The 26226-nt window shown below is 33.3% G+C and overlaps 1 protein-coding gene across 1 annotated transcript; it reads left to right on the forward strand.

The window, feature by feature from the left end:
* The first annotated feature begins 15785 nt into the window (after nucleotides 1-15785).
* On the forward strand, nucleotides 15786-23290 carry Trx2 (Thioredoxin 2). Its single transcript, XM_075293194.1, has 3 exons — nucleotides 15786-15944; nucleotides 22406-22552; nucleotides 22624-23290. The coding sequence occupies exons 1-3, from the start codon at nucleotides 15921-15923 to the stop codon at nucleotides 22771-22773; spliced, it is 321 nt and encodes a 106-aa protein (XP_075149309.1). The 5' UTR covers nucleotides 15786-15920; the 3' UTR covers nucleotides 22774-23290.
* Nucleotides 23291-26226: the final 2936 nt, after the last annotated feature.

Raw genomic sequence — 26226 nt, forward strand, 5'->3', positions numbered from 1 at the left:
ACATAATTTACCCATTGATAGGCACATTATGATGTCAAAACCTTAAATTATGGCTAAACATAAGGACAGACGACGGTCGTATAGGTGATGTGAACCACACAACAAAGAATCTCATCATCGAAAACATTAAAGCGCTCCATCTGAAAAATAAATGAAAATGAAAAAAAACCTCAAAAATCTTCTTAGTCGATGGACATAAGGATCCCCCCTACCACCATCACAATGGCTAATCTTGTAGGTGACAAACTTATTATGTTTGTTTGGAAGAATCTGTGTTTAACTATGACACTATCAATGGCTAAAATCTATCTCCCACTGACCAACTACAGTGGTTAGCAAAGGAATTTTTCTCCTTGAGGATTTTTGAAAAACAAGTTCAAGTGCAACAACATTATTAGGGCAGGAAAAAAATTGACCTGTATTCCACACTGTGGAATATTATAATAGGTACAGATGTTAGAATGCCCGAGGGCAATGAAAGCAATTGCAGACACTGCGGTGCGATCAAGAACAATACCTAGAATGTTAAAACACTATTTGCAATACGATAAAAGATCCATCACATGGGTGCCTGGAAATGTCGAAATAAGATTAGATTACACTGATAGAAAAAGCTTCGTAATATTAATTAAATTTGTCTTTAAAATTGAGCCAACAAAGCCTTTCATCGATACAATGACTATTTTCATTATTATTATAATATTTTCATAAAATTACGAAACATTTCACACCATTGATGTCATATTATTGTCATTGTCACAATGAAAAGTTTTCACTGTCAATGAAAAATGTCGTTGGGTCAATTTTAATGAATTTTTTTCTGTGTATAGAAGTGTTTCCAAGTCTTTTAACAGGTTGGCTGATAAGTCCCCGGTCTGACACATAGATGGCGTCGCTAGTATTAAATGCATATTATTTTTATATAGTACCAACCTTCAAATGATTCGTGTCAAAATTTGACATCTGTAAGTCAATTAGTTTGTTAGAGAGAGCGTCTTTTGTGAAGCAACTTTTGTTATTGTGAAAAAAATGGAAAAAGGAATTTCGTGTTTTGATAAAAAATACTGTTTTCTGAAGGGGAAAAATACGGTGGAAGCAAAAACTTGCCTTGGTAATGAGTTTCCGGACTCTGCCCCAGTGAAATCAACAATAATTGATTGGTATACAAAATTCAAGCGTGCTGAAATGAGCACGAGGACGGTGAACGCAGTGGACGCCCGAAAGAGGTGGTTACCGACGAAAACATCAAAAAAATCCACAAAATGATTTTGAATGACCGTAAAATGAGGTTGATCGAGATAGCAGAGGCCTTAAAGATATCAAGGGAACGTGTTGGTCATATCATTCATCAATATTTGGAAATGCGGAAGCTCTGTGAAAAATGGGTGCCGCGCGAGCTCACATTTGACCAAAAACACCCGAGTTTTTCCGTCGATATGTGACAATGGATGAAACATGGCTCCATCACTACACTCCTGAGTCCAATCGACAGTCGGCTGAGTGGACAGCGACCGGTGAACCGTCTCCGAAGCGTGGAAAGACTCAAAAGTCCGCTGGCAAAGTAATGGCCTCTGTTTTTTGGGATGCGCATGCAATAATTTTTATCGATTATCTTGATAAGGAAAAAACCATCAACAGTGACTATTAGGTGGCGTTATTGGAGCGTTTGAAGGTCGAAATCGCGGCAAAACGGCCCCATATGAAGAAGAAAAAAGTGTTGTTCCACCAAGACAACGCACCGTGCCACAAGTCATTGAAAACGATGGCAAAATTTTATGAATTGGGCTTCGAATTGCTTCCCCACCCACCGTATTCTCCAGATCTGGCCCCCAGCGACTTTTTCTTGTTCTCAGACCTAAAAAGGATGCTCGCAGGGAAAAAATTTGTCTGCAATGAAGAGGTGATCGCCGAAACTGAGGCCATATTTTGAGGCAAAACCGAAGGAATACTACCAAAATGGTATCAAAAAATTGGAAGGTCGTTATAATCGTTGTATCGCTCTTGAAGGGAACTATGTTGAATAATAAAAACGAATTTTGACAAAAAAAATGTGTTTTTCTTTGTTAGACCGGAGACTTATCAGCCAACCTGTTATGTACCGTAGATCAACGATTAACATTCCCGCAGTAATGCTGATGACATTTCTGAGTTTTTCAAAGCTTCTCTAAGTGCTTTCACTACAATGTGAAAAGCCGGTTGGTCTCGGCTATAGAAACGAGGTCCCTTGTCAGCCAAATATTAAGCAATCACGCCATCACTCTTAAATTTCATCACGAATAACTTTATTTCTAATTGCAATAGATCAAAATGCTTTTGTAAACTTATAAACAATAATATGAACTGTCACTGGGAAAAAAACAGTCAGCTATCAGACGAATCGTTTAGAAATAATGCAATACATGTTTGCTACCCTGCTTATACTGACCAACTTAGAACCACCACCTGGGTCTTTCTAGCCATTCATGTATGTACATCCTTCTAACCATCTGTTGTTCGATTTCGAAAAATTCAATTTTAAATACAACTCCATCCATTAAGAGCCCAGTCCAATAAGTACTTAGCCTCTCCACCTGATATGAAAGTTTCGTAAGAACAACCTTCAAATGTGGAATCATTAGTGGCGCTGGATTGTAGAAAATAGGGTCATATTGGTTTGGGACTCTATTTCTATTTTTGAAAGGTAAATCCCACCTCGAAATCAATGGATGTATAAATGGATGCTGGGCTCCAATGATCCACGTTAAAGATCCTCGAAAACAGCTACCATGGAGTTTAAAGAGAGAAATTTGATAATCTCTTATTGGCAGGCTGCCAACTGAAGGTGCGAGGTATAGTTGAGGCCATAGGTATCGGAGAACAATTACGTGGGCCATACCAGACGCGATTTTGAAAAATTTACCGACACGATGGGAGCAGTGATATGCTATGGTCACACTGGACAAATATTTGACAGAAATCAAAAAAGAATCCGTCGCAACATCCAAACCAACAGACATTTGGATATTTATTTTCCAAAAATCGTATCCAGATATTTGGAAAATGGTGCTGAAAAAATGTTTGACACTCATTTTGGCCAAATATTTGGAAAATGGTTCATAAAAAATGTTTGACACTCATTTTGGTCAAATATTTGCCTAGTGTGTCCATAGCCATAGCTCACAGCGGACAACAAGTGCAACTGTGAGACCATTTCAGAGATATGTCTGAAGATGTTCAATAGCAGCGAAAGGGGCTTTCGGCATGATTGCGTGAAAATTGACCAAACATAAATCCCATTCGATGGTGAATTGAAGAAAAAACGATCCCACTTGGAAAATATTTTTTTATTTCGTTTAAAATTTTATTCAATTCAATTGCATATTAAAATAAATATTTTTTTGAAATTCAATTACGATTTTAATTGTAAAAAAATTTCCAAAATTTCTTGTTCTTTGCTTCTTCTCCTTAAACAATTGACTCACAGTGTGTATAGCCCTAAAATCATCTATGACCATACACGAGAAATATTGACAAAATAGATACATTAATTAAAACCGGCCACAAAAATACCAACAAACCATATTGGACAAACAAAGATTTTAACGCCACCAAGAAATGAACAGAACAGCCATCCGCATTCAAAGAGGACAAGACAGACAGACACAGTAACCACCGGCCTTTACCATGTTAGTCGGACAGACAATCGAATCAATAGTGAAAAGATGGATGGATGGACGGACATATAAATGGTCTTGGCCACAACTGTGATAGACTTACAATGCCGCAAATACCAAAATATACTTTGGTGTGAGCATCATTAGAAGGGCAACAAATGAGCAAACGATTTAGAAGATGATCTTGTTAAGGGCCGATAGGCCATTAAAGTACCCAAAAGAAATTTGATGTGGTGGATTATAGCTGAAGCCTTAGAGTAAGAGTAGGGACCACAGTTTGCTATCAAGCTGCATTCATTGCAAGGTATTTGCCCCCCTACAATAAAATCCAAATAACCTGCTGACTTCCAAGTATATTCCAAAAAAAAGGAAAACAATTTTTATGCTCTTTTTCGTGTAAGGTTTTGGTGAAGAAATTATGCCATAACCTTAAACCATAAACATTCCTACAAACAAGTGCGCCCTAACCCCCCACAAAACAATGACGATGGTGATGAATCAACTGCTCCAACCGTAACAATTGACCCAACTATCATTTTGAATGTCACTGGTGGGCTAGGCCGCTGGGCTTTGGGGGAGGTATTCGAAATTTCAGTTTCATTACACACTCATCATCATTAATCCCAAAATGATTTTGATGGAGCTGTGAGGCAAACTATGTGACTATTAAACTTAGAGACCCACAGTGCTCTTCAATCAATCCCTGGAGTTTTTTTATTGCTAATTATGGACTAAACGCCAGAGATTGTTGTTTGGTTTTATGAATCTTCTTCAAGACAAATGAAGGCAAAAAGTGTGCCATCAATAAATTCTTCACACTCTCTATTAAACTGTGAAATACCTAACGTTTTGTTTTCAAGTTTTATACCAAAATGGGTAAGAAACGATTAATGTTTTAACGCTTCTTACGTTGAAATAAAATTCAGAAATAAAAAAAAATAGAAATAACTTAAGCAGGCTATAAAAAATATTTTAAAAGCTTAAAAAAAGGCCCATAAAAATCTTAAAAATGTAACCCAAGTATATTGTTGTTTTAGAGAGCGAGAGAGAGAGTTAATATTAACAGGTGTCTGTTAGATAAACAAAATATGTATAAAATCCCTCTACTCCCCCAAACCCCACTTCCTCTAACTTCCCATAGAAGAAAATGATACTTTAGTGTAAACAAATATTGTTTGTGTAATAGTTTCCTAAAACTTAAAAATATCTAAATATTCTTTTTTTTTTCTTAAGTCATTTGATTCCAGTTAAAAATATTAAATTCCGTATTATTATTAAGACATTTAAAACTTAATCTATATTTAATTTAAACATTTTGAGGAAGTATATAATTCTCACTTTCTTTTTGGAAAGTTTGAGAAAATTATAAAAATTATTAACATAAATGCCGTATCATTTGCAACTAATGGATCTATTAATCGATTTATAACATCTTTAGACAATGAAAGCTCTCAAAATTGGATACTCTTCAATAGGGGCCAATTTCCGTGAAATGTTTTTGACAAAATTTCCTATAGAAATAAAATTTTGACAAATTTTTCTATTTTCTATAGAAATAAAATGTTGACAAAATTTTCTATAGAAATACAATTTTGATAAAATTTTCTATAGAAATAAAATTTTCACAAAATTTTCTATAGAAATAAAATTTTCACAAAATTTTCTATAGAAATACAATTTTGATAAAATTTTCTATAGAAATAAAATTTTGACAAAAATTTGACAAATAAAATTTTGACAACATTTTCTATAGAAATAAAATTTTGACAAAATTTTCTGTAAAAATAAGATTTTGAAAAATTTCTATAGAAATAAAATTTTTACAAAAATCTATAGAAATAAAATTCTGTAGAAATAAAATTTTGACAAAATTTTCTATAGAAATAAAATTTTGGCAAATTTTCTATAGAAATACAATTTTGATAAAAGTTTCTATAGAAATAAAATTTTGAAAATAAATCTATAGCAATAAAATTTTGACAAAATTCTCTATAGAAATATTTTTTTTACAAAATTTTCTATAAAAATAAAACTTTGAAAAATTTTCTATAGAAATAAAATTTTTACAAAATTTTCTATGGAAATAAAATTTTGACAAAATTTTCTATAGAAATAAAATTTTGACACAATTTTCTATAGAAATACAATTTTGATAAAATTTTGACAAAATTTTCTATAGAAATAAAATTTTGACAAAGTTTTCTATAGAAATACAATTTTGATAAAATTTTCTATAGAAATAAAATTTTGACAAAATTAAAATTTTCTCCAAATTTTTTCTAGGTTATTTTTGGCTCAAGTGGCAACCGAGTAGGGATTACTTGCCAAAGAGGTTAGTTGAATATTTACATCTTCGATCTCGTGGCCAGAATTCAAGGCCCGCCGATGATAATGATGTGGTCCGCCGTAACGGCCGATAATCGCTCTACGCTCGTATTCATCGAACGTGGGGTCAAAATATATGACGCATATTATTTGGAAACTGTTCTATAGTCAGTATTGAAGCCCTGAACAGACAAACAAAATTTTCTACAGAAATAAAATTTTGACAAAATTTTCTATAGAAATACAAGTTTGATAAAATTTTCTATAGAAATAACATTTTGCAAAAAAATCTATAGAAATGAAATTTTGACAAAATTTTCTATAGAAATAAAATTTTGACAAATTTCCTATAGAAATACAATTTTGACAAAATTTTCTATAGAAATAAAATTTTGAAAAAAATTTTTATAGAAATACAATTTTTACAAAATGTTCTATAGAAATAAAATTTTGACAAAATTTTCTATAGATATAAAATTTTGACAAAATTTTCTATAAAAATAAAATTTTGACAAAATTTTCTATAGAAATACAATGTTGACAAAAATTTCTATAGAAAAAAAATTGACAAAGTTTTCAATAGAAATAAAATTTTGATAAAATTAAGATTTTCTCCAATTTTTTTTAAGTTATTTGTGGCTCAAGTGGCAACCGAGTAGGGATTACTTGCCAAAGAGGTTAGTTCAATATTTACATCTTCGATCTCGTGGCCAGAACTCAAGGCCCGCCGATGATAATGACGTGAGCCGCCGTAACGGCCGATAATCGCTCTACGCCCGTATTCATCGAACGTGGGGTCAAAATATATGCCGCATATTATTTGGAAACTGTTCTATAGTCAGTATTGAAGCCCTGAACAGACAAACAAAATTTTCTACAGAAATAAAATTTTGACAAAATTTTGTATACAAATAAAATTTTGGCAAACTTTTGCATACAAATCAAATTTTGACAAAATTGAAAATTGAAATTTTGAAAAAATGTTCTATAGAAATAAAATTGTGACAAAATTTTCTATAGTTTGATAAAATTTTCTATAGAAATAACATTTTGAAAAAAATCTATAGAAATAAAATTTTGACAAAATTTTCTATAGAAATAAAATTTTGACAAAATTTTCTATAGAAATACAATTTTGATAAAATTTTCTATAAAAATAAAATTTTGAAAAAAAAATCTACAGGAATAAAATGTTGACAATATTTTCTATAGAAATAAAATTTTGACAAAATTTTCTATAGAATTAAAATTTTGACAACATTTTCTATAAAATAAAATTTTGGCAAAATTTTCTATAAAAATAAAATTTTGAAAAATTTGTATAGAAATAAAATTTTGACAAATTTTTCTATAAAAATAAAATTTTGAAAAAATTCTATAGAAATAAAATTTTGACAAAATTTTCTATAGAAATACAATTTTGACACAATTTTCTATAGAAATAACATTTTGACAAAATTTTCTATAGAAATACAATGTTGACAAAATTTTCTATAGAAAAAAAAAATTGACAAAATTTTCACTTTTTTCGGTGTGTGATGGCTTTATGGGCCGTTTAAAATTCAGTTTTAAATTCGTTACAACAATTAAACATATTGCTGTTACATATTGCATGTTCCGAAATTCGTTATCGAATCCGCAAAATTTTCCATTGGCAATAATTTCTTAACCCTCAAACTTATAAATATAAATCTTGGTAGTATAGTTCTCTTTAATGGAAAGTTCAATGTAAAATTGGTTTGGAGTCCGAGAATATCTCTATGTTTTCGTTAGAAGATAAATAAATTCTTGGGATTTGCGATTCCGAATATCGGAACATGGGGTATTTGGTTGTGGTGTATAAATTGTCATGGGTTAGAACATGGATATCTGATTAAAATATGATGTAGTTCATTTGGTGTCAGGACCTAACCTTAACCCCAATGATTCAATAAGGTGTCTGTTTATTGGTACCCATACACCAAAAAAATGTTCACCAGGGAATTATAACCTACAGTAATGCTGGTGACAAACGTGTTCGCCGTTCGGACTCGCCTATAAAAATGAGGTCCCGTGACATTGAGCTAAACATAGAATTGGGCAGCACTCAGTGATAAGAGAGAAGTTCATCACTGTGGTATCACAATGGACTGAATACTCTAAGTGAGCCTGAAATATAACCTATAACTAACCTAATATCGTTCATAGTACTCTTGATCGCCGAAAGCTCTGGGTGTAATACAAAATTGTTTTTAATACTGTCCCAATCAAAATATATTTATGGATTTTGCATTGTTTATTTCCAGAAATGCCTATTGCTTCAATTCTCGCAAACAGCAACAGATGAATATGACCCATAGATCTAAACGGGACTGGGACATCAATGATGCTGTTGTGCCACAGGTCAACGAAACAGATTTCGATGAATTCAGCGAATGGACCGATGGTCATGTACGCCTAATCTACCCCATCAACAATGAGGAGGCCAAGAAACACATATCCGGTTGGGCCATGCGCAATACCAACAATCACAATGTGAATATACTCAAGAAAAGTTGCCTGGGGGTGTTGGTGTGCTCGCTCAATTGTACACTGCCCAATGGCAATAGAATCAATTTACGTCCAGCCATTTGTGATAAAGCTCGAAGGAAACAGGAGGGTAAAGCATGCCCCAATAAGACATGTCGTGGTGGTCGTTTGGAAATAAAACCCTGTCGTGGCCATTGTGGTTATCCGGTTACACATTTTTGGCGACACTCAGCCAATGCGATATTTTTTCAAGCCAAAGGTGTCCACGATCATCCCAAACCGGAGCCTAAAAATTCGAGTGTCTCAAAGAGGGCATTTGGTCGAGTTTCCGCAGTGCCCAGGAATACAGCTTCGGGTAATGGAAGAGGTAGTAAAAAAGCCGGAATGGTTAATGGTTTGGCGAGTAGCCTGCGACAAATGAAAGCCCATAATAGTTTTATTAATAAAGTCCTGAAACGTTCCAATAAATCGGTCAATACAACAGCTCCCCTTACTCATACAACGGCTTTGGAGATATATCAATTTAATGGTAAGTCAAAGGAAGACTGAAGAAGGTGATTGAAATTAAGTGCATGAAGCAATTAATTATAATAATGAAGATGTTCATAAATGTTATGAAAATGTACTTTGATAGTATGCCTTTTTCGTTATTTCGAAAAAAAAATTAAAATTTGCAAAAATTCTAAGAAATTTTTCATCGACTTGCCTGATCATTCAAAGAGTTTGTGGTTTTAGAAAATCGTCTCCATAGACACCTTTTTTGGGCACCGTGTTCCCAGTGTTACCAGTATTGAGGATTTTCCCCCAAATTGCGGCTATTTTTTCGTGGATGGATACAAACTTTTTGAGTTTGGAACTGGGGGATTTGGTGGAGGATTTCCATAAATTTGGGAGAACAAAAAAATAAGAAAATTTTGCTCCTCTTAAGTGCTAATTTATATTTTTTTCTTAGCTAGACTAAGACATTTTCCCACAATTGTAAAATCATTTCGTGAGGACTTTCATGGGTGAGCGATTTACCACCCAATTTTATTACTTGAGTATTTTGAAGTATATTTTCGCTCATAAATTAATTTATTATAATTTTTAAATTATTACAAATTTCCTATAGTGCCTATTTATTCTTCATAAAAACTTGTCAAAAATTTATTAGGAATTCTTGTTAAGAATTAATTAATATTGGGGACTTTTGAGGACGGAAGCACCCAAATTTTGGGACAAGAGTCAGAAAAATACTGACAACACTGATATTGCCTCATATAGCAGTGGGATGACTTAACTACAATGGCTTTCGAATATGACCCCTAGAATTTTAATCTCTCTAAGATTACATTCAGAAAGAACCCCGGTTCTAAAAGTTACAGTCTCCACACTGTCTGGAGATGTGGATTAATGGCCGCAGATATCACCCCACCGAGGGCAGCAGATTTTACTTCATATCCCTAAATTCTACATAGGATTGACTGCCTCCACACATACAGTACAAAATCCAACGCTTCGTCCACGTCAGTAGAGACGTTTTGACAATTTCCTCGAAGAAAGAAGATTTTCTTGGCGGGATGTATCTCCCCCAACACACACCAAAAAATGAAAATAAAAAAAATCCTAGTACCAAAGCTTCCCTGGTACCTTCAACCCGCTGCCATAGGTTTTTATTGAGACAATAATTAAATTTGCCATAAATTAAACGTTTCATTGCATCAAAGTAAATTCATAATAATAATGAAATAGTACATTCTATATAGGAAATCGATTTGGTACCGCATCTCAGAGTAAAATATCTCTAATTCGATTTATTTTCAGCCTGTACAAAATGTTCTGCACGGACCCAGTGTACCTGTGCACTGGATCCCTTAACAAATGTCTCAAGTTTGGGTTATTCGAACAGTGCAATGAATCACTATGAATCTTTGGCCGCTTCTGCAGTTTCCCATCAAGGCTATGCAACTCACAGTCACAATGTCTACAACTCCATGGAGAGTGTGAAACCCAAATGTGAAGCTCCTACGGCCCTATTGACGGTGAATCATCAGCATATAACCTACAATTATCCCATCTATCATGCCCCCACAGCACCCATGTTAACAGCGAATCCTTCTCCAAAAACCTCCATTGCGGATACACAGCATGCATGTGCATCAGGATCTCCAGCAACTGCTAGCCATGCACCACACTATAATGTCCCCCAGGAAGATTCCAAAGCTGCATATCATCATTATTCCCATCATCACCATCATCCTCCTCCGGGGGCAGGTGTTACAGCACCACCCTCGCTACCTTCTGCGGCAACGACTTACCCTAGCAGTGATACGTCGTCACTGTGCTACAACAATAACTGTGAAAACCTTAACTATAATCAGAGTATAGGAGGATCCTATGATTATGATGGTCACTCCAGGCATTTAACAGTTCAACATGCGGGCCATGATCCACTTCGTACAGATTCAGAACCTGCTGAATATATCAACTATTCCGATTTAAAGTGTTCGCAAGCAAGGTCAACAGTAAGCGATATTAATTCCAGTGAACCGGAATTTATAAATTATTCGGAATTGAAACATTTTCCTCACATCATGGACTCATCAACGGCGACACAGGAAATTAAATCCAGCAAACTTAGTGGATCAGAACATACATCCGCCTACTCTACAGCCGATGTAGGCAGCGCACGAACGGTCAATGATCCATATGACCACTGCTACTATGCATCACCTGCAATACGTCCAACAAAATTGGAAAGAGAAAAATCTAAAGAAAAATATGTGGAGAACCATCATTCCTCAACACTGTACACTGGTTATGATCCTGTAAATCCTCCTCCTCCGCCGCCGCCACCTCATCATCATCACTATAGTAGTAATGCTAATTATTTTGCAAATCCAGCGAATGGTAATGGAAGCCTAGTTGGCAATAGCGGCCAACAGTACACAGCTATAGCCAATTATTATGATGTTGGTGCTACATCTTCTATATCTCCCGGATCGGGTGGTGTAAATCACCATCATATACCACCATCCCAAGGTAGCCATCATTCCTACGATTATAATGCGACATCTGTTTCACCGTACATATCATCATATGGCTATGATCAGATGGGTAGCCGAAGTACAGGACTAACGGCGGCTGGAACCGCATCATGTCACACCTATGCTCATTAGCTACTTAAGAACAATTTTATTCGTATTAGTAATAGTATTTAATATTTATGTAAGATTTTGTTGGAAAATGAATGTTAATTTTTTTGGGAATTGTAAAGAAAACTAAACGAAAAAGAACGAAAGATATGTAATAAAGGACAATTTGAAAATGGATCGTGGCGTGAATTTCTTTTGGTCAAGTGAGGAGATTTTTTTTTTTAGCTAGTTCAAGATAAAAAAGATAAGTTTATAAGAGTTCAAGAGATAAATTTAAAAGAGTCATAGACAGCAGTAAAAGTCCAATGGATTGAGATCCGGAGATGTTGGTGGCCATTGTGCCACAGAAATGAAGCGAGGAACCTCTTTTTGCTTTTGCAACTCTTAATTTCTTTTTATTTGAATTTTAATGTGTCGAACCAAACGCGTAAACGACAAGTAGGGACCTAGCGCCGTCAATGGTTTGATGTTCTCAGCAACCAATTTCCCATCTTCTAAAGTATATTGTCTTTGGTTCCTTATAACCATGTTCGTATATCTCTAAAGAGAAACCATTTGAGAAATGCTTCAACTGAACACATTCATGAAGTTTGTATCTCTATTGAATACAACGGTTGTATGTTCTTGTTGATTTCAAACTCAATATTTTGAAAGGTTTGTGTCTATACTAACCAGCGTGATAATGTAGTCCCTCGTCCATTGACATATAGATGGCGTACACACATACATACTATACGGTAAAAATGCAAATTAAAGAAAAAAACATCCGAATAAACATCGTACCTCAACTGGAAAAAATTATTTTGGTAGTTTTTCGCATTTTTATGTGGGATTTCGCTGCGGAAATCGAACATATTACCCATCTATAGAAAAACTTAGTACTACGTAGTGTTGTTACGCTGCAAGCATTCGATTTTATCCTTATCTTTGCCATAGACAATTTTATGTAGAAATATCGCCATGAATAGATAACAAAACCATAAATGGAAATGTACAAAAAAATAAACAGAGTTTGTATTAGTCTCTCATTCTTTCTCTTTTTCAGAAATAATTACAATAATTGTTTTTCTTACAAGCATTCCCTTCAATTTTCCTAGATTTATAACCTAGATAAGAAAACCCCCTTACAAGAATGGGGCGGATTTACACATCGAAAATAACATATCTTCGAACATTTAATAACGGTTTTTGTGACAAAAACACAACACTGCATATTTAATCTGTGTTATCAATTCCTTATACACTGCACTACGCGAGCTGTCAATCTTGTTTTATGCTTCTCCCTTTCGCCCCAAAGTATTGTACTCACGCACACATGCCATTACAGAATGTGTAGTGGTATATAACAGGGATGAAATATTCATACTTTGGTAGTTTTTTTAGTACTTTTTAATTTGCCAAAGTACTGCAGTATCTTCATGAGCTAAAAAATACTTTTTCAAATACTAAAATAAATCGAAAACAGTTCAATATTAAGCAGATAAATTAACTCAATTGATGCACAGTTTCTTGTTCGTCTAGAATACGGCCAATTGATAATTGTTGATAAAAACGAGCTCGAGGACTGTATTTTTATACCCTCACCAGTATATATATTCTGGGTCGTGGTGAAATTCTGAGTCGATCTGAGCATGTCCGTCCTTCCGTCCGTCTGTTGAAATCACGCTAACTTCCGAACAAAACAAGCTATCGACTTGAAACTTGGCACAAGTAGTTGTTATTGATGTAGATCGGATGGTATTGCAAATGGGCCATATCGGTCCACTTTTACGTATAGCCCCCATATAAACGGACCCCCAAATTTGGCTTGCGATTGCTCTAAGAGAAGCAAATTTCATCCGATCCGGCTGAAATTTGGTACATGGTGTTAGTATATGGTCTCTAACAACCATGCAAAAATTGGTCCACATCGGTCCATAATTATATATAGCCCCCATATAAACCGATCCCCCGATTTGGCTTGCGAGGCTTCTAAGAGAAGCAAATTTTATTCGATCCGGCTGAAATTTGGTACATGGTGTTAGTATATGGTCTCTAACAACCATGCAAAAATTGGTCCACATCGGTCCATAATTATATATAGCCCCCATATAAACGGACCCCCAAATTTGGCTTCCGAGGCCTCTAGAGAAGCAAATTTCATCCGATCCGGCTGAAATTTGGTACATGGTGTTAGTATATGGTCTCTAACAACAATGCAAAAATGGTCCACATCGGTCCATAATTATATATAGCCCCCATATAAACCGATCACCAGATTTGACCTCCGGAGCCTCTTAGAAGACCAAAATTCTGATTCTGATTCAGTTGAAATTTGGTACGTGGTGTTAATATATGGCTTGAAACATCCATGCAAAAATTGGCCGAAATCGGTCAATAATTATATATAGGCCCGGTATAAACCGATCCCCAGATTTGACCTCCGGAGCCTCTTGGAGGAGCTAAAATCATCCGATCCGGCTGAAATTTGGTACATGGTGTTGGTATATGTTCTCTAATGACCATGCAAAAATTGGTCCACATCGGACCATAAATATATATAGTCCCCATATAAATCGATCCCCAGATTTGTCCTCCGGAGCCTCTTAGAGGAGCTAAATTCATCCGATCCGATTGAAATTTGGAACATGGTGGTAGAATGTGGTCTGTCACAAACACCGAAGAATTGGTCCATATCGGTCCATAATTATATATAGCCCCCATATAAACCGTTCCCCAGATTTAATCTCCGGAGCCTCTTGGAGGAACAAAATTCATCCGATCCGGTTGAAATTTGCAACGTGGTGTTAGTATAAGGCTGCTTATAACCATGCCATAATTGGTCCATATCGGTCTATAGTTATATATAGCCGATCCCCAATCACACAAAAATTGGTCCATATCGGTTCATAATCATGGTTGCCACTCGAGCCAAAGATAATCTACCAAAATTTTATTTTTATAGAAAACATTGTCAAAATGTTATTTCTATAGAAAATTTTGTCAAAATTTTATTTCTATAGAAAATTTTGTCACAATTTTATTTCTATAGAAAATTTTGTCAAAATTTTATTTCTATAGAAAATTTTGTCAAAATTTTATTTCTATAGAAAATTTCAGAAAAAGTAATCGCGAAAATATAAAAGGATCAAGGAATTGTAACGACCGTAACTGGATCCCATAATTATTTTAAAATAGCCCAATTCTTCAATTGATCATATTACTGACTCAATAGCAATAGATAAAAGCACAGACTGAACAGTGCCTTGAATGGATTTTTGACGGGAAATTCAGCGATAAATTTTTGATTTACAAAAGTAGTTCCCAATTTACTTGTTGATATTTGTGTTTGAGGTCTTCTTTTTCTTCTAGACGACGATTGCAGTGAATCGTCGTGTTCCACCAGCTGATGGAATAAAAAAGTGGCCTGAGACACTGTGTTTGAGTTCGAAATTCATTATAAATGTGAATGTAATAGGAGAAAAGGCTTCATAAAATGTCAAGAATATTTAAGTGTTAATAATCATGTTATTTTTAAATATGCAGCTTCAAAATGGCTTACCTGTTATTGATAGATTTTTTGATTATATCTTTTTGTATATATCTTTTTAATGTAAATGACCTCGCAACTTACTGCCTGTTCATGAAACACAAAATCGACTCGAGACGAATCGTTCGTCTAGATTGAAATTAAAATAACTTTAGATATATTTGATAGAAAATCCTGAAATTTGTCATGAAATCATTATTTATGATTTACTATCGAACACCGAAACAATTGGGATTTTACAGACTCTTGTTTTCGATATATCAATATGTGATTTTTGACGAATCGAGGCGAACGAAAATTCCAAGAACAGGCAGTTAATTTTTTCATGCCTTGCAGACCCAGGGTTTATAATGTATCATCTTTTTGGTCACATATGTATTTTAAATGCTATTAACATTTTATATTAGCATATAATTTCATAGATATTAATGGACAAATGTACATAATGAATTGCTAATAACTATTTCTGTTGCTAGAATTTCATATTTCTTTGTATTATTTTAATTATTTTAATTTAATTAAACAAACAAAATTTATAAAATAAAGTACCACTTAATTTCAAAAGGTACCTTTTTCAGTTCATTTTATTACATTTCATTTGATTAACTTTTCATCCCTGGTATATAAGTATTTAATATGGACAGCTTAAATGAGATTTAAAAGCGGCATTCGTATTTTAGCGGTCGGTGGAAACAAACACAAAAGTGCTTTAGTTAAACAACAGTAACCTTTAAGCATTTATTAATTTATTCTAATCAAAAATCCAACAAAATGGTCTACACTGTATCAAGCAAGGTAAGTGTTGAGTGAGAAAAACAGCAACAATAAGAATGCGCGATTTGATAAAATGAAAGTGTTAAGAGTTTTAAAGAAGAAAGAAAATGTAATGCATAATGCAAAGAAAAAAAGGTAACCTGCAATCCATGAAGGGAATGACGTGTATTCATAAGTTATAGGCACCAAGCCTTGAGCTTGGTCATTAATATTCTCATTCGTACATATTATTGGCTTGGAAGTGCCGCATGTTTGTCCATTTCCAATTAAGTAATCAAGTATGTTTTCAAAGTTGCCGTATTATTTATCCCAAGTGGGTTTCCCCACACACAAACACAATGTGGGGAAATGCAAAATAACCCTTGCCACCATAGTCATCTGTCTCACTGTACTCGGATGAATGATATCATCTTTATATGAGTGTCTGATACCACACTTGTGGCCAATTTCCAAAAACCAAATGTCTGGCTTTTAGAGATTGTGCATTTTTTTGCTACATTTGACCACAAATAATTATGATAACAGCAACTATAACAAAAATACGAAAATATTTTCGTTAAATTATTCTTAATAATTATTTTGGTATCACGTTGATTTGGTTAGTAACTTGGTTTTTTTATTTTCAAGAGCACTTCTATGTGCTTGGGGTATTTTTTAATGATCATTGTCATTTGCTTTTATTCAAAAAGAGTTTATGTGCTAGAAGGAGAAAGGGAGAGAGAGTGATTAAAAGAGCGTCTGCCATGAACGAATGTGTGTTTGATTGTAACGTCATAATAATAATATTAATTAAATCGGAGGTGGAACTAATTCAAACCACATGAAAGATAAGAACTTGGCATTTTCGGGGTAGTTCTGTACTTCAGAGGGGTACTACAAAAACAATTGTGGGCAAGCAGGACGTTTACAAGTAGGAAAGAAATCAGCTAATAATTGATTACGAATAAATGTAGGTTACGAGGTCTACCAATATTAGAGGGTGACCAAATTGATGACCTCAAAATTATTATTATGGAGAAGGGAAAACGATAAAAAAAGCGGTGACATTGTTTGACCATTCGACCACATTCAAATTAAAAAGCTCTCATATTCAAATAAAAACTGGTATGTAAATGAATTTGCCACAAACTTATTTAAAAAATTGGCGGGAAAAACTTATGGTGTTTTCTTTTCTGAAAAAAGTGCTTTGCCTTCATTTTGTCTGTACAGAATGCGCATTTTTAAAATGTTACCAGAAACCTAAAAAAATGCTATCATTTCAGCGGGCAATCGCAGCACTCTCGTTTGTTGGCAGTGCTGAAAATGCCCGTAATTTGCCTCTATGCGTGGCGCTATTTTCACAACAGAATTCGAAGCCTTTTCGCACTTTTGCCTGTTTTTTTAGAAAAGAACCTAAAGAGTACATTTTCCGGGCAAAATGCAAAAAAAGTGTGCATTTTTTACAAGAAAAGAAAACGCCATTAATTATTACGAGGTTCTGATTAACCTTTCACAGTAATCGCTTTATATGTTATATATTTTTTTCTATAAAAATATAATTTATCTAGGTTTTTTTAATCACAAAATTACTGGTATCACTATTGCAGTTTTTTGTTGCTTTATGACGTTTTTATTTATTCCACAAAGGGGGAAAAATGCAGAGAAACAATTCCCATAAGTACAAGAAACCATTGTAGTACCATTGTACTTTTGAGAAGCGGAATGTACCAAATTTAGTACAATTGTACCAACTTTTACATCCCTAATGTATGGCACCAAAAAAAGAAAAGTGGTGCAAGAACTCCTGATTAAAGTATTGTGAAGAATTGTAATACATATATCATATTAAACAATTTTTGAAATTAAAAACACGTTTTTCGTTATGTACAAACATTTCGTATCATATACACGGTTGTCACAGTTGTTAGAATTCCACCAAAAATGGTAGACTTTTTACTGTTTGGTAGAATTCTTGCTGTTTTTGTAGATTTTGCAAAATATTCCTCTTCACAAATTTTCTATTAAAAATAAAGTTTTGATAAAATTTTTTTATAAAAACTAAATTTTGACAAAATTTTCTATAGAAGTCAAATATTGAAATAAAATTTGGACAAAATTTTCTATAGAAATAAAATTTTAACAAACGTTTTTTATAGAAATAAAATTTTGATAAAATTTTCTGTAGAAATAAAATTTTGACAAAATTTTCCAAAGAAATAACATATTGCCAAAATTTTCTATAGAAATAAAATTTTGGCAAAATTTTCTTTAGATATAACATTTTCACAAAATTTTCTTTAGAAATAAAATTTTGACAAAATTTTCTATAGAAATAAAATTTTCGCAAAATTTTTATAGAAATAAAATTTTTGCAAAATTTTCTATGGAAACAAAATTAAAATCAAATTAAGATTTCTTGTTTGGTAGTTTTTTGGTTAAAATTTTTGCAAAATTTTCTATGGAAACAAAATTAAAATCAAATTAAGATTTCTTGTTTGGTAGTTTTTTGGTTAAAATTTCTCCAAATCTTGGTAGATTTTTTTTGCCTCGAGTTGCACCGTGATCATATACCCCGAAATTTTGGTATACGACTATGCCGAAAACTCAATATCGTTCTATGTCGACCGTCAATTTTGTATTGTAGACTATAGTGACAATAAAATCGGTCAATCCAAATTCATTTACCAAATTTAGCAAAATCTGCATTGAACTTAGTAGTGTTGCCCTACTCCAATGATAATAATTTCACACATGAGAGAATCCAAAGTATTTGCTTACACGATTCATTTCATTTATTATTCTCCAAAGTAATATATACAAAGCCAAGTCTGGCCCAATTAACAATATATTACATATTTATGCAGTGATAAAATAGCTACAAAATAATAGGATTGTTAAGAAAAAATATATAAAAAAAATATAAAAATGATTAGAAATTTGTATTTGCAATTTCTGAAAAGGGGGTTCGTTAGTCCATGAACCGACACAATGGATAGCAAGCGTTTTTGCAATTACTCATTAACCACTGTCGTATACAGCTGATGTACAATTTCAGCGTTTGGTCCTCTATTTTTCCACGAACTCCTTTGTCATTAAATATAAAATCTAGCTTCCAGTCCAATATAATTTGGAGGTATTTGGATTGTTACACTGTTTGTATCCAAAATCTGCTTTATTTTCAAGATATAGGTATTTTTAAGTCATAACACAATAGGGATATTCTTTTTCATATTAATGAGAGTAGGAAAATAATAGTTTTGTATGGATATCAAGAGCGACGTTAGATAAGGAAACAAAAGCCAAAAAATCATTGTCCAAAATCAAAAAATAGACTTATTCAAATTTGGAAGAAATATCTAGTGCTAGACATCAGAAATAATCAGAAAATTCACCAGCAAAAAGCTGAAGTTAACCATATCCATTAGATAATGTTTATTGGTTTGTTTGAGTGCAAAGAGAAATTTTGTTATTTGGAATAAAATAACAAAACCAAAAGAAAAAGAAAAAAAAACAAATGACTCAGATTCCATGTTCAACTGAAAAATTTCTTAATTTTTGTGACGTACTTGGCCCATCGTCATCTTTTGTTAAAACATCTGACTAATATTTGTTACCAAAGATAATTATGATAAATTATTGAGATGAGGTAACCTTCCACAAATTACCTATTTGCAATTCTATGTGTAATTAATTTGAGGATTTCAATAAGTGACAGTATAATACAACAAATTATGGGAAACTTAAAAAAAGATACAACGATAAAGTAAATTGTCTTGGGTTTGTTTAAATTTTATAAAATTCTATATTGTTTATAATATAATTATAATAACAAATACATATAAGATATCTTAATACACACTTGATTTACTGGGAGAACATATTGATAAATGTTTTAATCAATAGTCAAAGCTTAAAGCTTTTGCAACAAAATAGAATCAATATAAACAAAATGTTTATACTAACCAAACCACATTCTTTACATTTCATAGAAATATAAGCAAATGAAATTCGTAATAAAATATTTTTGTTTTCACTTTACTCAATATTTTTCAGTAGGAAAGAGAGCTCAAAGTGGTCATATCAAAAATTGCAAATGACTAAGCAGAAATCGCATTCTCTCTTACTTAGGGCCGCTACTATTTCATAAGACAGCATCTATGTATTTCAAATGGCATTGATGACGTCAATAAAGACTTCATGACTTTGATCAAATTTCCATAAGATTGCAATGAGTATTTTTCTAAAGATTGAATGGTGACTAATGTTTTAAACTACCGTTTAGCAGAACAGATGTTTTCTCCCTTGCTTATATCTATAAATTTTTATTTCTCATGAATAACACTGAACAAGTCAGATATATGTTAACATATTTATCTCTACAATAAATTCAATTAAATATATTGGAATAGATTGAAATGACATTGTAAAGTCAGTCGTTTATAAAATTATGCGTCGATGCAATCAAAATACTTAGATTTTTGGAACTCTCTGAAAAATGCGTTTCCTTGAGGCCTGAGAAGCCATCATAATTCTGTGGAGTCGATCAACACGGCAACCTTTATTTTTCATACTATCATATTGTCCGGATTATTAAATAAACGGCTACTATCTATTGATAAAATGTAAACGATGTTGGTTGAGTTCTCCATTAAAAATTCAAAAATGGCTGGGGGCCATTGAGGCCTGAGAAGCCATCATAAATCTGTGGAGTCGATCAACACGGCAACCTTTATTTTTCATACTATCATATTGTCCGGATTATTAAATAAACGGCTACTATCTATTGATAAAATGTAAACGATGTTGGTTGAGTTCTCCATTAAAAATTCAAAAATGGCTGGGAAGTGGTCTCATAGCCGGGCTTTTTTCCAAATAATTCACAATCTGTTTCAGACCGTGAGACACCAAAAGCCGTCCTGCGACTACAATGCAACTCTTTGATACGGTATCATTCAATGGAACAGTCAGCATTCACAGTATCCAAAAGGTCTTTGATTGCACTATTTACCTATCCTTCAAGCCAATATAATAACCCGCCGATATTACTCATTTTCATATTTTTCCTATTTCAGCGGAGGTTCCCGCCTTTGCTTCATTAGCTCTGTACTTTTTCCTAGTTAAGATGAACCAAATTCCAACAATACATATGATTTATTAACTATAAAAAGTAGACTTTGACCTTGTAACCAAATTGATTCATCTCCATAAAAATCAACAATCACTATAGATAAGAATAGTGTAGTAGTGGAAACGGTTACCTTCGATTGGATTATACCCAATATAAACGATAACACTTTGATAGAGGAATAATAATGTTTCATTGTGAAAACTTCAAATCAGCCTAACTAAATAAGAGCTATAGGAAAACTTCAATTGTGAACCTAGTTAAAAAGGTTTTCTAAAGGAAAACTTCACATCAGCCCAGCTGAATAACGTTTTCTATAGGAAAACTTCCAATTCAGCCTGGCTGAATAAGGCATTTTATAGGAAAAATTTTATTCAGCCTAGCTAAATAACGTTTTCTATAGGAAATCTTTTATTCAGTCTAGCTAAATAACGTTTTCTATAGGAAAACTTTTATTCAGCCTAGCTAAATAACGTTTTCTATAGCAAAACTTTTATTTAGCCTAGCAAAATAACGTTTTCTATAGGAAAACTTATAGTGAGCCTGGCTGAATAAGGTTTTCTATAGGAAAACTTTTATTCAGCATGGCTGAATGAGGTTCTCTCTAGGAAAACTTTTATTCAGCCTGGCTGATTAAGATTTTCTATAGGCTGAATAAGCTTTTCTTTAGGAAAACTTTTATTTAGCCTGGCTGAATAAGGTTTTCTATAGGAAATCTTTTATTCAGCCTGGCTGAATAAGGTTTTCTTTAGGAAAACTTCAATTCACCCTAGCTGACTAACGTTTTCTATAGGAAAACTTCAATTCATCCTACCTAAATAATGTTTTCTATAGGAAAACTTTTATTCAGACTGGCTGAAAAAGGTTTTCTACAGGAAAACATCAATTCAGCCTGGCTGAAAATGGTTTTCTATAGGAAAACTCAATTCAGCCCGGCTGAATAAGGTTTTCTATAGGAAAACTTCAATTCAGCCTGGCTGAATAAGGCTTTCTATAGGAAAATTTAATTTAGCCTGGCCGACTAATGTTTTTCTATAGGAAAAATATAATTTAGCTTGGCTGAATAAGGTTTTCTATAGGAAAATTTTTTTTTGTCTGGCTGAATAAGGTATTTTTATAGTAAAACTTTAATTTAGCCTGGCTGAATAAGGTTTCCATAGGAAAACTTTAATTTAGCCTGGTTGAATAACGTTTTCTATAGGCTCAATAAGGTTTTCTATATTCCGCCAGGCTCAATAAGGTTTTCTATAGTAAAACTTCAATTCAGCCCAATTTTTTTTTCTTGTGCACATCCTTAAAATCTCTTACTACTGAACATTTATTTTTCGTAACTTTTCCACTAAATTCTTAATACTTATTTATTTGTTCTCTTTTTCAGTCCGATTTCGATCAACAACTCGAAAATGCTGCCGACAAATTGGTTGTTGTTGACTTTTATGCCACCTGGTGTGGTCCATGCAAAATGATTGCTCCCCGCTTGGAAGAATTATCCAAGGAATACGCCGGCAAAGTAGTTTTCATCAAGGTAATGTTGAATTCAAAAAATATCTTTGACATATGCTTATAAGTTTTTTTTTTCTTATATGCATTTTTCAGGTCGATGTTGATGATTGCGAAGATGTTGCCATGGAATATGGCATTTCCAGCATGCCCACTTTCATTTTCATTAAGAATAAGCAAAATCTAGAAACATTCTCCGGAGCTAATGCCGAAAAATTGTTGGCTCTCATCCAAAAGCACGCCTAAACTCTAACATGTAAAATAAAACAGCGAAACTAATATCTAGATATCATTCATGTAATCGTCTTATACATACCTACGCGCATATATTTTGTAATTAAAATAATTATTTCACTTCGATCTTGATTATCTAGCTAAATAGGCTTTAAAATGTTTTCTTTAATTACTTCTTTCTTCTTCGTACATATTTTTTAAAAATTTATTTTTATAATTATTTTTTTTTACGTTATAATTTATTAAGATTATTTGCCTACAAACATTTTTTTGTTATAAAAGACAGCATAATATCCCAATTGGAGAAGTAAACGACCTTAGTAAAATATTCTAGCCATTATAATTTTCAAATCGCCTTTAAGATTATTAATCAAGAAATCAGTGCTTAAGAAGATCATTGTAATAGTTCCGAAAATATATACATTTCAAATAGTTTTCGTTAAATACATATTATGTGTCGTTAAATTTGCATATTTTATAGCAAACACAAGAAAACAATAAATGTGAACTTGATTCAATACAACAAAAATCTTTATTTTATTTTAATATTTCTAATAGATTTCGATTTATTTATTTATGAATCTTGTTTTGATTGAAAAAAGTCTTAAATTTGTCGTTTTTTACTTTATTATTTCGAATTCTATTACAGCGCTTTTCATCTACTTGCTCATTAGTTACAAAATCGGTAACATTGCCGAAATACACTGCTTTGCTCTCGGATAAAGCACTGGCAGGACGCCTGTACTCCAGTATAAAATCGCATGTTCTTCCCTCACTCGAAAACGATTCTCGATTTTTTTTAGCGATAGGGAAATAATCGTGGCAGTTGCTTTTTTTTAACAAAGAAATGTAAAAAGTTCCAAAATCAATGTTTTTTATGGTATCTTAAATTTATACATATGAAATGTTCTTATTGGGGCATTTAATTGATCCAAAATAGACCCTTATGCGCCGTTCAGACTATAAGTTTTTCCGGACGATAATGCCCATATCCCAGCAGATGGCCACATTATAAGTTATGACCGCTGTTATAATCGATACTTCATTTATTGATGATGATATAGATTTATTGATCGATAACACATTTATTGATTATTTAGTCATCGTCGTCAATTATGCGCCGTACAGGCTATAAGTTAATCCGGACGACAGTGTTCGTTTCGAACATATCGGCCACCTTATAAGTTAAGTGCGAAGGCATAATCGATACTGCTGCATGTTTATGGGATCGATAACACTTTTACCGATTATTTAATAATCGCCGAGAATTCGGTCCGGAATAACTTTTATTCTGGAGAACGCATCAGTAGCGATTGGCCACATTTCTAGATTCTTTACAAATACAGAAATTCCGTCCGGATAAACTTATCGTCTGAACGGCTCATAAGACACTATTGCGCTTTACAGACTATCAGTTATTCCGGACGGAATGTCGGTGTTTGTGAAGAATCTTACAGTGTGTCGGATCGATACGACTTGTCGGCGATGACTAAATAATCGGTAAATGTGTTATCGATCCCATAAACATGCAGCAGTATCGATTATGCCTTCGGACTTAACTTATAATGGGCACAATATATGGGATATGTTCGACACGAGCACTGTCGTCCGGAATAACTGATAGTGTGTAAAGCGCATATTGCGCCGTTCACGTCGTCATTCTAGGCGTACAAAATGTCTGTGCTTGCAAAAAATTTTACAGGTTGAATGCTCCTTGCAGACTATAAGTTTATCCGGACGACAGTCGTCTTGTCGAACATATCCCAGATATTGGCCACACTATATATTAAGTCTGACGGCATAATCGATGCTGCTTATTAATGGGATTGATAACACATTTATCGAATATTTAGCCACCGCCTACAATACGTATTGATTGGCCACATTGTAAAATTCTTTTCAAAAACAGACATTCTGTCCGGAAAAGCTTGTAACTGGACAGCGCATAAAGGCCGGTACTACCCTGCCAACATTTTTTGAATTTGGGGGCGCTTCTGAGAATCCCCACTACGTCGAAAACAGTCGTATACAATATCCAAAACTCCTCGGAAAAGCGCCGTCACTATTAAGAAGTTGTACCACGCCAAGTTACTTCAAAAAATATATCGCATGAGTGCAATTATTAGGTGCCCTTCTGGATACATTTAAAAGGACGCCAATAAGAGCCCCTTCAAACAATCAGAGAAAGTGAATTTTAGGATAGTTGTAGAGAATCATTGTGGTCAAGTAAAACACATTGCTTATTAATTTTATTAAACATTTATAAATTTTCATAAATATAATATTTATACGACTATCACATTTAACATATTTTTATGCATTAATAAAATATTGATGTTGAGTTACAAGTTGCAAGTTACATGTTGTCTATCAGCCAGTGCTCTTATTCCCAATGGAAGCAGCGTGTCTGGAAAAATATTTGAAAAACTATCGCTTTATTCCATTTGGAAAGCCAAAAATTGTTCACCAATATACCTATCACAATTTTAAGCGAAATAACTATGTTTTCAGCTCTTTATTATCGTTTTTATTTAAATAAATTATAAGAAGCGAGTTGTGCTTGGTGTTTCACAAAATATAAAATGGCTCTTGTAACAATAGTGATGGCAAAATAATTTCATGCGAATAGTGATGGCAAAATACTATCACAGTTGGCGATTGTTGCAGTGTCACTTACGAGTCTGTGGTAGCGATGAGGATGAAATGGAACTTTGAAATGCTGGCAGGGTATGTACATTCCTGCGAAAAATTTTTATAGAAACCATTATTTCGCACATAGAAAGCGGTGTTTATTTAGGTAACTTGGAGCGCTATTTTAAGGGAGCGATACTGAATTAAGTTGGTGGTTGCTGCTTGCTATTACAAAATTAACATTTTATTTTCCTTGGGCAATTGGTCTACTACTCCTTTGATTCTTTATATAGTTTCGGAACAAATATATAATCCGTGTTTGTGTTATAAACCCACACAAATAGTTTTAATAAATAAATTATTTCTTAACTCACATTGCAAATGGCGCCATGCTATAAACGTCAGTTTTTCAACTCGAGAAAAAACAAAGTACCACAAATGGAAAAATTTCGCTAGGCTTTCGCATTTTTTAATTTGGTATGGAGTTTCAACGCGAAAACCGACGTAATTTATGTTCGTCGAACGTATATGAATGCAGTAACTTATTTATGTGTTTGATGACGAATTTATAACAGATTTCCAGTATAATGTGAACGTAGTATATGGCTTGGACACATTAAATTGCAATATTCATGTTATCAGTTTATCTGTACAAAATATCTGAACAAAATCACGAACGAACCTATTATTTTACAGTAATCAATTTTAGTACGATGTAACGACGCTGGAAAATACTAACTACGGGGCCAATGATATCGAATTTAAACGCCGGTACTTTTCAAAACGTTGTACTAAAAGGCGTTCCAATCGCCACCCCTCATACGGCTAATCCAT

The sequence above is a fragment of the Haematobia irritans genome, chromosome 2 (assembly GCF_050003625.1).
Source record: "Haematobia irritans isolate KBUSLIRL chromosome 2, ASM5000362v1, whole genome shotgun sequence".
In the NCBI taxonomy this organism is placed as follows: Eukaryota; Metazoa; Arthropoda; class Insecta; order Diptera; family Muscidae; genus Haematobia; species Haematobia irritans.

What these genes read in the sequence shown, in the direction of transcription:
- Trx2 (XM_075293194.1), top strand. Translation starts at nt 15,921, where the DNA reads ATGGTCTACACTGTATCAAGCAAG. An exon ending in TCTACACTGTATCAAGCAAG is followed by an intron (nt 15,945 to 22,405) that starts GTAAGTGTTGAG and finishes TCTCTTTTTCAG; the next exon opens with TCCGATTTCGATCAACAACT. An exon ending in GCAAAGTAGTTTTCATCAAG is followed by an intron (nt 22,553 to 22,623) that starts GTAATGTTGAAT and finishes TGCATTTTTCAG; the next exon opens with GTCGATGTTGATGATTGCGA.